This window comes from Clupea harengus, chromosome 17 (assembly GCF_900700415.2).
Source record: "Clupea harengus chromosome 17, Ch_v2.0.2, whole genome shotgun sequence".
Taxonomy (NCBI): Eukaryota; Metazoa; Chordata; class Actinopteri; order Clupeiformes; family Clupeidae; genus Clupea; species Clupea harengus.
In genome coordinates, this window is record NC_045168.1 from 26,584,295 (window position 1) to 26,598,540 (window position 14,246).

Here is a 14,246-nt window from a genome sequence, read left to right on the forward strand (position 1 = left end):
GTGACTCTTTCTCTTCCTCTGACATTCTGTCCATCTGTCTCCTTCTCTCGTTGCGTTCCTTGTCCTTGTCTGCCCTGTACCCATATTGTTACCTCTGACTGTCTCCGTCTGCCAGTCTGCTTCTTCTTAGCTGTGACGAGTCTCTCTGTCTCCATATCTCTCTATATCAGACTTCATGTCTCTGTTATTGTTGACTGTATTTCATTCTAGTCAGTTAATCTGTGCTGTCTGTTAGGTGGTCATGGCCATTGCTGGTCCATAGTTTAGCGTGTTATTTGCATGATGTCCCAGTTGTTCTGCTGTAATGTCCATTCTGCTGTACCAAAAGGCTCTTCTCCATCGCACACAACTCTGCAGTCTGTAATGTCTCCTGTTCTCCCTCTTCTCTTCTCTGTCTCTTGTGTGTTCTTTAGCGGGGGAGGATGATTACGCCATTGACATCTTCTCCTTTGGGATCTGTGCGTTGGAGGTAAGCACTGCCCTCTGTGTGTGTGTGTGTATGTGTGTGTGTGTGTGTGTGTGTGTGTGTGTGTGTGTGTGTGTCTGTGATCTGTGCGTTGGAGGTAAGCACTGCCCTCTGTTGGACAGCTAAAGGCTTCACAGGTTGGCCTGGCCCTCTTCTCTCTCTCTCTCTCTCTCTCTCTGTGTGTGTGTATGTGTGTGTCTGTGTGTTTGTGTGTGTGTGTGTGTGTGTGTCTGTGTGTGTGTATGTGTGTGTATGTGTGTGTCTGTGTGTGCGTATGTGTGGATGTGCAAATTACTTCAGACAGGGACAGCTGGGTCCCATCACTGTATCACTGCCAAAAGTCTGGACATTCTCATTTCCCTGTAGAACTACTAATAGCCAACCACACACACACACACACACACACACACACACACACACAAATACACACACACACACACACACACACACACACACACACACACATATACACACACATCACATACACACACACACACCACACACACACACACACACACACACACACACACACACACACACACACACACACACACACACATCACATACACAGAGAGAGAGAGATAATATGATTTATTTAACACACTTTTACCCCCGGAAACTTCAAGTATGTACTGTACCTACAGATGGCTGTGCTGGAAATCCAAGCTAATGGAGATGCTGCTGTATCCAAGGAGGCCATAACCAATGCTGGCCAATCGCTAGAGGACGCCCTTATGAGAGTAGGATTCATTCATTCATTCATTCATTCATTCATTCATTGGTAATGCTGCTGGCTGTACAATATGTCCTTGGCATTGCATCCTAACCCCTGTCCCTGTCCCCTGTCCCCTGTCCCCTGTTCTCGCTGGCAGGAGTTCACACAGTCGTGTGTGAAACACGAGGCCAGTAAGCGGCCCACTGCTCACGACCTGCTGTTCCACCGCGTGCTGTTCGAGGTCCACTCCCTCAAGCTGCTGGCTGGCCACTGCTTCATCAACAACCAGTGTGAGTGAGAGCCTCTGGGGCGGGAGCAGGACCAGGAGCAGGACCAGGAGCAGGGCCAGGAGCAGGGCCAGGAGCAGGGCCAGGAGCAGGGCCAGGAGCAGGACCAGGAGCAGGGCCAGGGATGGAGGCAGATTAGGAGGCCCACGGTCCATTCAGTCATGCTGAGAGTTAGGGCAAACAGAGACATGGTGTTGGATGCAGGATCGGAAGGAGTTTTATGGAGGAGGGCGGGGGGGGGGGGGGGGATCATTTTCATGTTCTACTGGAAACATACTTCTCAACAACACACTCATACTTGACCACCTGATTGGTCATCAGATTTTGTAAATGGTATTACCTGTGAATGGAAGATAATTGTCACATTCAGTCACTTAAACAGGTATTCACACTTCAGGAATGCCGTTCAAAGGTGTCTGTTGAAGGTTAACTGTATTCATATTTCCCTCCTGAAGACCTGCTCCCTGAGAACTGTCTAGAGGAGAAGACAAAGTCAATTGACCCAAATTCTGTCATGGCTGAGATTTCCCATGGAGACCGACCTGGAGTTCAGCTTAAGTAAGGAACTTCTTCTTCTTCTTCTTCTTCTTCTTCTTCTTCTTTTTCTTCTGTTTCCGCTCCTCCTTCTTCTCCCTTCCTCCTCTGATAATGTTAGATATTTAAAATGTCTGACAGATGTTTGACTTGGAGCCCTCCCGATGTTGTCCCCATCGCTGTCTCACCTGCAGGTACTCTCATGTGTCCTCGCTGGAGCTTGATAAATTCCTGGAGGATGTGAAGTGAGTGACCGAGGACACAATAAACATCCACAACACTTCCTCAGGGCATGTCTGACAATGAGAGCGGAGAGAGGATGGCTTTCCTGGGACCGTGTTAGAAAAACACTTTAATGGAAATGTACAGAGAGAAAAGTCATTACATCTTTTACTAGCAGTGGGTGAGAGAGCTGTTGCAAACCTGTTGTAAACCACTTGTGGATCTAGTGCCATGACTGTAAACCTCTGTCACCTACAGAAATGGGATTTACCCCTTGATGAATTTTGCCTCTGCCAAACCCCACCCTGTACCCCGCGCCCTCTCCATGTCCCACGAGCAAGTGGAGACCTCAAAAAGCCCGTCCCCCGAGCCCCAGGAGGCCGAGAGCAGGAAGGTACGAACCGACACAGTTCCCTCTGAGGCTGGAGGCTTTGCTATGATTTGTTTGAACTGGGACTTGTTGCTTAGCAACCTTGGAGCAGAGCCCAGATGGCAGCTCTGAAAGTGTCTGGTTTATCTATGAGTGTGTGTGGCTCTCCTCTTGTGTGTGTGTGTGTGTGTGTGTGTGTGTGTGTGTGTGTGTGTGTGTGTGTGTGTGTGTGTGTGTGTGTGTGTGCGCTCTCCTCTCTAGGTCGTGCAGATGCATTGCAACCTGGAATCCAACGAAGAAGGGACCAAAACTCACGTGAGTCGAGGCGGCTTATTGGCAAGCATGTGTTTCTTGTTCAGGAGTGGTCTGGTTTATCTGTGTTTTAATTGTTTCCCCTCATCTCTCAGCTTTCCCTGTTTCTCAAAATGGAGGACAAATTACATCGTCAACTTAGCTGTGATATCCTGCCAAGTGAGTTGTTTGAAGTACTCTTTTGATGTGGTCTTCGTTAAAAGCTTTAGAAGGTCATGTTAAAGTGTGCTATTTATGGATATTCTTTGGACATTTTATACTTTTGTGTTCCTAGCTGACAGCTCCAGAGACCTGGTGAACGAGCTGGTGCACTATGCCTTCATCAGTGAGGTAAATTAACTTGAGGTCTATGTCAATTGTAGATGATGTGTCTCTCAACACCACTTTTGATGTAATAGAATGAATAGCTGCTGCTGTCAGCAACTCACTAGAGGTGCCTATTTAATGGTATGTAACTGTGTCTCTCTGTATTTACATTTACATTTACATTTAGTCATTTAGCAGACGCTTTTATCCAAAGCGACTTACATATGTGCGACTTACAATGTATACACATTTTACATTTACACTGATGGCACACTGCACATCAGGAGCAATTAGGGGTTCAGTGCCTTGCTCAAGGACACTTCGACAGGGAATCGAACTAGCAACCTTCTGATTACTAAACGACTTCTTTACCTCCTGTACCACTGCCGCCCCCATGTATCTATACGGTTGGACACCAGACCTGTGAGGAATGATTCAATCACAAGCTGCAAACGGCCATTAATTGCAGGTCTTGTGGTGGCTGTATTTTGGTTCGATTGTATTTGATGTTGTCAGTGATTTTATTGTCCCTTTATTAACTGTGTTCCACTTCTAGGAGGATGGCGAGAGGATGGTGGCATTCCTTGAGGATGCGTTAAGTCGCCACAGAGGAGCCACGGGGACCCAGGGAAGATAGGGCGGAGTGTGGAGGAGCCTGCCCACTGAAGGGGGAAGGGGGGATCCATGGAGACAGATGTGCCCATTCGGGCTGAAGCGGAGAAGATGCGATGAATATGGATCATGAGGAAGAGGGAGAGGGGATCATGCAGAGAGTCCAAGTGACACACAGACAGAGGGATTGATTCATCAGTGAGAGAGGAAGAAGATCAGGCACACATGCAGGACTGAGAGAAAGAGAGAGAGAAAGAGAGAGAGAGAAAGAGAAAGAGAGAGAGGAACAAGCCAGCCTGAGAAGGGCCCTAACACCTCCACCTCTGGAGGACCCAGGGCGTGACTGAGGCGTCCCACAGTGCTGTGGTAGTGATAGTTGTGTCCATCTCAGATCTGAGAGGTGTCCATGCCTTAGGATGAACTGTGCACCCGTGTTCTGCTTCTCCCTTTCGGTAATGTCCTCCCTACCCTTCGGGAGCCGCATTACCGCAAGCGAGCTTGAGTTTGTCAACGCATAACGTCTGAGAGTGATCCAAGTATGGAGTATGACGGCTTTGTCTGCATGTAATTTGCTTCTTGCCAAATCCTAGTCGACAACCCAGCTGGTCATTTAGTGATATATATAAAAAAAAAACACTGCCTTTAAAGCATATTTTCATTAGGCGGTAAGAATTTTGCCATTTGATTTTTTTTGCATTTCTCTTTAAGACAGCTTTGTATACTATACATCACAATTGTTATAATGGAACACTTCCCAGAAGAAGATTCCATTTTTGTTCCAAAAACAATCTTTTTTTCTCATGAACCAATGATCTTTGCCTCCAACCTCTAAAAAGCTTGACAGTATTAAGCCTTGGGGGCCCTGCATATGACTGCACTGGGTGCGTTATGTGATGACATGAACACACACCCCAGCATCTCCATTTACATCAACTAGAAATAATCATTGGGTAGATGGATAGGACATGATAAAGTGCCGTAGACAGCCTTTTTATCTTAGTTATTAGTCAGTTCTTGTGAAGTTCTGTGCAGAAACAGTCAACCAGCAGATGTATTTAATGTAACATTTGTTCTACTTGGCCTTATAAAAAACATGCAATGAAGTGCTTCAAATTATATTCTGCCAGAGACTAATTAGACTTTAATGGCCCCATATCTGTCTGTTATATGTTTTCTCTGTCTCCATAAAGCTGTACACAAATGTCATTATGCTCCTGAAGACTTTTTTTTAAGTAAGTTGATTACATTTTGGATACTTGCACAGGCATTAAAGACACAGGCACATGGTTTAACCTTTCGTATTTTGATATCCGGATCTCAATTATTTGTAATAGTTATCACTATGTGAAATTCAAATAGTGAAAGCAATTAGAAATTGACATGGTACTCTTCCCATTTTGACCAAATTAAATCATATAAAACGCATTTGGGACTTTACCTTTTGCTGGTTCAGATCCTTTATGGCCTTTGTCACTACAAGGGATCTGAAATTTAAGCACATTATTCATCCCCCTTTGTGTAAATATATATTGAGGCCCCAAAATAAGCCTCAACATCAATCAATACAATCTGTTTCTCCTCGTAATAAAGCTCAACGTATCTATAGATCAATCTGTTTCTCCTCGTAAGAAATTCCTCTATCTAACCCCAAGTTCGTTAAAAGGCTACTCACTCACTACTGAAGAATATGTATGAAGAGCTAATACATACTTTCATACTTAATTGAATTTTACATTCATTTATATAAAATCATACAAAAAATTGTTTTCTTCTGAAGGTTTTAATTTGAACTTCATTTTTAGACGCCCTAAACCAAAATTGGTTCCAATGAATCACTCTTCTAAATCTGTGCGCTGATACACAAAAGCATTAATGAAGCCTGGTGTTTTCAACAGCAAACATAGATATGTTTGGCAGAATAACAGATTTGAGTTTTTGCTTCTAGCCTCCAGTGCTCTTAAGGGATTAACCCTGAACAAGTTCACTGAAAGACAAAGTGTTGCAAAGTGCTTGTGATGGCAGCTAAATACTGATATACTGTATATACCTGAAGGAATGCCCTTAATTCAACCTATAATTATAGACAGTAATGTAACAGAACTGGAGGATAAACAGAATTAAAAGATGAAGCCCTTCCTTATTTCCCCAATTGTTTTAAACAGTCTCTCCCATGTGATCGCAGTTCACTGATACCGGTGGCAGATTTTTAAATCAGAATTTTCTAAATCAAAGCAAAGCTTAATAGGACACACCCGTAACACCAAGGCATCTGTTACATGGCTATATGAGGTTTGATCCGAAAGCTTTAGAATGGGTAGTGCCGTCAAACAATCAGAACAGGACAAACCAATACCCACAATTCTGTGGCTACTAAGTAATCAGCATAAGATGGACTTTATGTAAGCACCAGTCTAAACATGTATATTTCTGTTGTTATTTGTTTTGTTTGTTTCTTTCTGTAAACAATACGCCAATCTGAGGGTGGGAGCGGTGGATGTTCTGTGTATGGATGCAGATGTGACCCGACCTGATTGCTCTGATTTGAGAAGTACTGCTGTACACACATGAATAAAACATACTGCTGAATTATTTAGTGTTGTGTTATATGTCCTGCAATTTACAACTTTCTGTGACTAATGAATCCCAACTGATCCCACACATGCAGAGCAATGTCTACAAAGGGTTGAGAAAACAGTGTTTCAAATGTCCTTTATCTAGATTCCAAGGTTTTCTACTGGCTGGCAGTACCACAATAATTCTGACATCATCTTTCTTTATGTCATTTCACAAGGTTGTGTTCCATGTATGCTTGGCCTCCATTTGATCATTGTTAATGATCCCTTGGAACTGCACCGATGACCTTGCTGTTGTTTGTGTTGTTGACAAGCCCACTTAAAGCAGAACAACATACAGATTACATAGGATGCGTGTTTGTGTGTTGCACAGCTGGCAGGCATCCCACAAGAGAGAGATGAAGCAAAAAAACACACAAAAAACAATAAAACCTTTTGAGGGTAAACAGAATAAAGTTAAAGTGGTGACCATGTTATGTTTTGATCCACATTCTCTTTCTTTCCCGCTCCTTTAAGTTGTTGCATGGATTAAGGCTATACTTGGACTTTTCTACTTGAGTTAATATTCCAACGACCTGCCCCTGGTTGTGAGGTGTGCTACTGTATGCACTTGGTGGGTTGTGTATATAAGGGTGTTTAGAGCACTTGGTGGGTTGTGTATACATTGCTGCAAAAGAGCCCTGTGCTCAGTCAATTTCTCCCTGAATAAACAATGATGATGATGATGATGATATAAGGGTGTGTAGAGCTTCTGCTTTTTTCTCTCCATACTCACGATGACTGTGCCAAACCCTGCGGTTAGTCACGAATCAAACAGGCCCATGAGCAATTACTGGTTTAATTATGAACTCCAGATTTCTTATATTCCCTATTCTCATGTTCTTTCATTTCTATGGTTTACTTTTAAACATGAGGAACAAAATGCCGTTTAGAGACTATTTCTCCACATGAAAATCTTTGCATTAGAAAAGGGTTCTTCAGGACCAAAAGGCCTGTCAGGACATTCCTATAGGCACAAATGAAAGAACCAGTATATTATATGGGTTGAAATTCATGTAAATTGCTGTAATCATCCGTGCATGTACAGTATACAGTTTGCGTTAAGGATCCAACTTCCTTTTTTAAATGAGCAACATTGTTGGGTATTTGTGTAGAGGTCCAAATCTCAAGTGAAGTCTGTAGATAAAGCTAAAATAAAATCAAAATTATTATATAGAAAAATAATATGATGATAGCGTGTCATAATGTGATGTGAAGATTTATGTATAGAATGAAGTGTTGAAAGTAGAACATTTTCCCCAACTTGTATCAAAATCACTTGGAAGTTTATAAACTTTGAAAGAATCGTAAATTGTTGAAACGTTTCACCACTTACATTTTCATACATTTCCAGTTTCTTCACCTTGAGGAAGCTTCTCAATGGTAGGCCTACATTCTCCTTCAATACTTATCGATACAGAAAGGAAATCATTTCAAATATCATTGGGTGGTCCTTTTCAAAATGACTCCATACTCTTGCTGCTTGTCTCCAGGTGCCCTTGGAGAGCAGCTCTGCATGAGGACAAGCCATCATCAAAGGACCTACTTCTGATTTTTACTGAGTTAAATCATGGTTAGCACGAGGCCATACTACAGGCGGTCCTCTTCCACCTTTGGATGTTTCACCATTTGTACACATAGGCAGGTGCCATGACACTCAAGTTAATGGTGATATTTTACATCAACAATCTAAGAAAACTCTGCATTTTGTATGTCATTTTCTATGTAGTAGTAGTAGAACCTGTATGAAATAGATGCCATATTTTCTATGTGCAGTGTTAACTTTGTTGTCCTGTATGTTATGCAGGGTGTTTAGATATACTGTATCTATGTCTATGACACAAACTCCCAACCGGTTGGTAATCCATTTCCTTATTCAATCAGACACCGTTGGTGCACCAACTTAATTCATTTAAATAAATGGTTCCAACTTTGCAGAAGTTTGTGCAATCAGTTGTGGGTTTATTTGTGTGTGCAAATCCATGTGTGTGTGTGTGCATGCAAATACGGGTGTTGGTGTGCGCTAGCGGTCGCCAACATGGGGCAGGAGTGTGTGGTTCCAGTGCGGTCGTAACCACGACCGTCACAACCATAGACATATATACATCTATGGTCACAACCAGGATTGGACAGGTACCCCAGACAAACGTTTCAGTGCGTATCCAAAGTATTTACACTGCTGTATTCCAGGAGAAACATAATAAAATTAGTTCATGAGGAAAAATTTCAATATGGCTGATTCGAACAATTTCAAAATGTAAACCAACAGACAATACAGTTAGTGACTTTTTTTGAGCGTTTGAGTATAAGGACAAGCAAGTGAAGTAGAGTGATCTGGCCTTTGTGTTCGACCCTCTTATTACTAGCACAAGGAAGTCAAATCTCATCCTCTGTAAATACCAACATAAAATCATATTACCTTTTTAGTGACAAATCCTGCTTCACAGGCTCATACATGACAGTCTTCACTGAATTATCAGGTACTATACTTCAACCTACTCTTTTACCATACTCAACTAGTACCACTTTACTGTGTGGGCTACAAATGATATGCTTAACCATATGCGTAATCGTCTCGAACAACAGCTACTTTAACATCTTGTTTGGCATCATGACTGACTGCCATGGACTTCATTCATCCACCCTTCCGCCAGCAAACAATGCTGGAAACAGCTGTTGGGAACCACAGCAACTTCTTTGATGTCGTATGCTGCTTGCACACTGTCCCAACAAACGCCAATAAATGCCAACATTCTAAAGTTGGCAGTTGTTGATACCTGGCAGGTGACTGTCTTTAGAATGTTCAGTAAACCAACTGCCAGCTCCACACTGCACAGACAGTAACTGACTTTTCAGCTAGCTAGCTACCTACTCAATTGTGTGTTGTATCATTTTAACATGAATGAGGTTGATACCAGTAGTCTGTAGTTTTTCCGCGATGTATCTCATTGCGACATTCTTGCTGTCTCGGTTGGAGTAGCCTATGCCTGACTCCTAACGTCATACAACTGGGTCTTCTCTTCCCATAACTCTAGTAGTAAATCTTTCAGACGCAAAATTACAAAGTGAGTAGAGAGAGCTCAAGTAGACTACATCGACATCCAAGAGAGCTCGAGCCTAGTTGTCAAGGTAGGGTTGGAAATCCCTCTACATTGGTCAGATATTCCTAACTATTCTCATATACTGAATTTATAAAGTGTTCATTCAAATAATTTCTTGGTACAACAAAATTAATATTAGCGTGCATTACCCTAGTTCTGGGAAACTATTCTTTCATCTGTATATTCGGCTGAGTGATGTGGTCATGTTTGGACACTAGAGGGAGATGTAGGACAAATCAAAACACAAGTTCTCAGAGATGTGGGCAGATGATGACTGAAAGAATAAAGAAATGCTGGACATTACTCAAATGATCTTTAACCTCCTTAAATCTCCTTAAGTCTTTCTACATTTTGATCCTTTGATTGTCCTGGTGCCGCTTCTGATTTCCCGGTGAACAGACAACTGATCAGCTTTGAAACACTAACTGTTGTAGGTTACCAAAGTTAATGCTCACAAAGAAGCTATTTATTATCAAAAGCCCATCCACAAGCGCTGATTCATCTACAAACTCATCACAGAGTTAAAAAAAAAAAACACATACTCACAATCAATTTCAGTGGTTATGCAGGGAGATTTATTTCACAGCAAAGTATTCCCAGATCACACGTTTCTGTATTGTATTGTGTATAAGATATTGCAATTCTGAGGCAGTAGCCATCTTAGCGTCATGCCATGCAGTTTTACTGTACAGGCTTGATGTGCCCTCCACCTTGTGGCTAAAATGATGAGTACATGCCAAGCCTCCTGGCCGCCTCGGACTTCCTTGGGCATTTAACCTGTGGGAATGGGTAGTGGCGAGTGGTCGAATGGGCTGGTGAGGGAAGGTGCCTGACCAGGCTCAACTGTCTGGACAGAACAGATGGCGCAGAAAATTTCCTGGAGAATTTGCCATCCCCTTCCTCCTGTCCACTGGTGCTACTGCCCAGGCTCACAGAGCCCTCAGGTTCCTCAGGGTCGCAGGTCAGTTTCTCACTTGATTCAGTGCTCTCCGAAGAGGAGTCTCTAAACAGAGTGCTTTGAATGGCTGAGGGGTCCTGGTCATGGTATGAGCCAGAGCCAGTGCCAGAGCCAGCCAGCGCCATCGACCGTGCAGCTGTTCCTGTGGAGCCCCAGGTGTGTGCGCCATAGGGAGTTACCTTGATCCTGGAAAATGTCAGACTGGGCTTCCCGCAAAGACTGTTGCCTTTGAAGCGGCCTCCTCCTCACCTCTTGGTGCATGGGAACCACACTGACAGGGGATTTACCAACGGTCTCTTCATTGTTTGATGCTGTGAGAAAATCAAAGAAAGGAGCTAATAAAAACTCTTCATGTTTATCAAAACATGAGATTACAGCCCCTCCACACTGGGCTCGTTTAACCACACTCACTGATTTAGTTGTTATTAGATTTAGTAATGGATTGTCACAGTTTTCCCATGAAGCAAGTTTGGGGAGTTAGACTGACTGACAACACATGGGGTGAAGTCTCTCTCTCACTCACTAAAATGGACAGAGAGAGAGCTGCACCCATGTTAAAATACTTCACTCAACGGTGAAAATATAAAACAACGAATCAAAATAATAGCATACAAACTTATGCTTCGAAAGAATGTAGCCTACACAATTCCACAATTCCTCCCAATAACTCTAACCAACATGAAATGGTAACAAACGAACACACGCTAGATTGGAAGAATCTCTGCTCGTGTCCATGCAACAACTTCCTCACAACTGGACAAAACTCTGTATTTACCGTTCTTGAAGACAACAACGCGGGTCTCCTGTCTTTGTTTCTCTTTAATCGAGTTATATTGCTCTTTCAGAAGCGCAATATCCATCCTAGTACTTTCAACGGTTTGGGCGCTGTCTTCCGTGTACAATTGACGCCCGTTGACCGTCTCTTGTCGGAATTCATCAGTGCTTATCATTCGTTCGCACGGACACGTACAATTTAAACAACAGCATGACATCCTATCAGCATCGATTACTATGTAGAATTTATTTCCTTCTGCATTCGCAGCAGTATTTCGAATGAGACCCAATAAAACTCGGGCCTGTATGTGTAGCCTACGTGGTCATTTGTATACTTTGTGGGCACAGGCATAAGGGCGACAAGGAAGAACAAACATTCGAGGACGTTTAAAGGTTGATTGAAAGCGCAACAGTGTGTCAAGAATGTAGGGCATTCAGATCAGCCTGTATTTGCTTTGACACTTACCTGAATTGAATAATACAAATAGAAATACTTTGATTTTTATACAGTAAGGAGTCCATGTAACTACAACTTTTACTGACATGTCCTCCAATGATAAAAGGGGCTTTATTAGCCAGTCACCTTTCACCTTCACCTTTCAGTTAAATATATTCTGAAAGAAGACCTATATTGGCAACAAACATTTCAAACTTAAACGTGTGAACATGTGACATTGATACAGTTGTTAGTATTTCATAAAATGGGCATTGCCGTCTGTTTACACAACATCTAAAATGATGTATTGAAATTCTCTGAAGGCTTAATGAACATAGTGAAAAGAAAGAAACAGTCAAAAGATGGATCACATGATATTGACACAGCAGTGTTGAAGTTATGGGTGGATCCTCGGTGATGCCGTAATATGAGGAGATGTAGTATACACCCTCTCTTTCAGCCTTTTTGAATAACCCAAACTTTTCAGAGATACTTGCTGATCAAATTGTTTTATGTTTGTGATGTCTTGACAGCATCAACTACAACTCATTTTATAGAATAATTATTGGATAATTTGTAGACCAGGTAAAACAATGAAAAAAAATGAAGATTGTATGTATATTTGTAAGGTCTGTAGGGAAGGATTATTTCAAATGGAAGATATAGACGGGTTGTGTAGTAATGAAATGACAGGTGTAGTTCTGTTTAATCAGGACAGGACCAAGGACAGTTGTCTGTGCAGTAGTCAGTAAACACAGTGTGTGGTGGTGAGCAGTGCTAAGTGCTAATGCAAACAACCACAGCAGTGTCTGCTAATCACTGTAGAGGGCCTCAGTGTCCTGCTTCCTGACCATTGTCTCAGAGCATGACATATGTTTGCTCTCCTGGTGTATAAAGTCAGCTAGCTTTAACTGCTGACATCTCAGAATTGTTTGCGAAAAGCGTCATTTCACCACAGAACACAGAGCGTGAAACAAAGGTTACATTTAGTGTGTGTGGAACTTATCAAAAGAACTTTGACATCTGATTAATTGAGAGATGGCTGCCACGTGAATTTCAAATGACCTCATTTTCCCAGCGCTTTGACTCTCCCAGCATCAGACTGCAGTGCTCTTCCAGGACAGAGAGTTGGCAATTAGGAAGCCAGACTAGGAAAGCTGGTGACATCACCAGTAGGTCATAATTATTCCATTTAAAACTTTAAAGGATATGCATAATGCCTATGTATTGCTCTTACTCATTGTAGATATCATCACAAGCAGAGAAGCCATTTTTTTTTTAAAGCTCTGTTCAGATGGGATACATTTACTTGAGGAGCTGGTAATGCAATAATGCAGTCAGTATCGGAGGCCCTTCAAGTTTTGTCCAAATACTCAGAATTGAATACTTTTACCATTATGTGCATTCACACATCCATAAAAATCCTTCTGCTAAAAGTCCCGTAAAAAAATTACCTCAGTACACACCACTTCTAAACAAACTAATATGTTGATGGGATAGAGGAACTAATACATTCAACTGGAGGTCAATTCTAAGCTTCATTATTAAATTACAAAACAAAAAAGGAAAATAGAAATGATGTGGTGCCCTGTGAGTGGGCGACAATTACAGAACCACATGTAGACCCCGTGATGATGTTCCCTCTTCATAAAAACAAACTCCGACTTCCATGAATTGTTTGAAAGAATTTCCTCTCTGAGAGACAGAGAGAGGGAGAGAGAGAGGAGGAATACTTATGAGTTTGCGTGCACGCGGCCCCTTTAAATATTCGGAGACATTGTACACACCATGACACCCACGTGCCGATCAGTGCCTTCCAAAAATCTTTATTGTTTGTGATGGCTGCATCAAGCGGTTCTTGTTACCTGGGATTTGATTTCAGCACCCAGCAGGTAGGGACATATTGTCTTGAGAACGTGGCGTGTTTATTGTAGCCTACGTACGTAACCTACGTTATCAAGTAGGCTACTTATGTCAACACGCATAGCGGCGAAAGAAAAAAAAAAGGCGGAAGAGGAACAGTTTTTCTGCAGTCGTAGGTTTCTGCGAGCCCTATGCATAATGCTATGATATGTAGAATAATGCTGTAGTTATGCATGCCCGTAGATGGCATGTACTTGTTCTCTTTTAAGGCCAATGAGCAGAATGTCAAGCTTTTTATGCCAGCTTGTAGTCGTATCCCGTTTGCAAATTCTCAACGAAATCTGGACTTTGCACCTCCGTCTTAGATAAGACAAATTAGATTGATTCATTTCGTCAGGTCCAGAGAGGGGAGTTGGACGGCAAGCACATTTACAATAGAAAGCTGTTTTACAGTGACCTAGGACCTACATCAGCCTACTGTTTCCCCGTGCCAGTTTACACAAGAGATACCGTTATCGGCTGGTGTAGAAAAGTTCCCTCGGTTTTTTAAATGTACTTTCTTGCCGAAGGTATCCACAAGCAACAGGTCTGAAGTCATCTGTATCTAACAAGTTATCGTGCTGACCAACAAGTTGAAAAGAAACACTCGTGATAGAGAGGCTCTTTGGCAAAACATTT

At 42.3% G+C, this 14,246-nt stretch overlaps 2 protein-coding genes and 1 long non-coding RNA gene across 8 annotated transcripts in view; 2 read left to right on the plus strand and 1 right to left on the minus strand.

Moving 5' to 3' along the window:
* Window positions 1-5,030, plus strand: part of nrbp2b (nuclear receptor binding protein 2b) — a 28,946-nt gene extending 23,916 nt beyond the window's left edge. The window contains exons 9-18 of the mRNA XM_031583529.2: window positions 414-469; window positions 1,111-1,206; window positions 1,339-1,471; window positions 1,924-2,026; window positions 2,197-2,247; window positions 2,483-2,618; window positions 2,856-2,909; window positions 3,002-3,065; window positions 3,181-3,236; window positions 3,769-5,030. Coding sequence (XP_031439389.1) covers window positions 414-469; window positions 1,111-1,206; window positions 1,339-1,471; window positions 1,924-2,026; window positions 2,197-2,247; window positions 2,483-2,618; window positions 2,856-2,909; window positions 3,002-3,065; window positions 3,181-3,236; window positions 3,769-3,849 — 830 coding nt within the window. The 3' untranslated portion in view covers window positions 3,850-5,030. The remainder of the gene's footprint in view (window positions 1-413; window positions 470-1,110; window positions 1,207-1,338; window positions 1,472-1,923; window positions 2,027-2,196; window positions 2,248-2,482; window positions 2,619-2,855; window positions 2,910-3,001; window positions 3,066-3,180; window positions 3,237-3,768) is intronic.
* Window positions 5,031-10,089: 5,059 nt separating this feature from the next.
* Window positions 10,090-11,648, minus strand: LOC122133639. The gene is made up of 2 exons (XR_006152913.1): window positions 11,271-11,648; window positions 10,090-10,806 (listed from the first exon to the last, which is right to left on the minus strand). It is a non-coding gene; the product is annotated as an uncharacterized LOC122133639 (long non-coding RNA).
* Window positions 11,649-13,428: 1,780 nt separating this feature from the next.
* The window catches only part of xylb (xylulokinase homolog (H. influenzae)), an 82,434-nt gene continuing 81,616 nt past the window's right edge, over window positions 13,429-14,246 (plus strand). For 3 of the 6 annotated variants that reach the window (XM_012821301.3, XM_042710299.1, XM_042710298.1), the window contains exon 1: window positions 13,430-13,597. In XM_012821301.3, the coding sequence (XP_012676755.2) occupies window positions 13,544-13,597 (54 nt within the window). In that variant the 5' untranslated portion in view covers window positions 13,430-13,543. Of the gene's footprint in view, window positions 14,155-14,246 lie in introns of all 6 variants that reach the window. The other 3 variants (XM_042710301.1, XM_042710297.1, XM_042710300.1) reach the window with 3 other exon arrangements.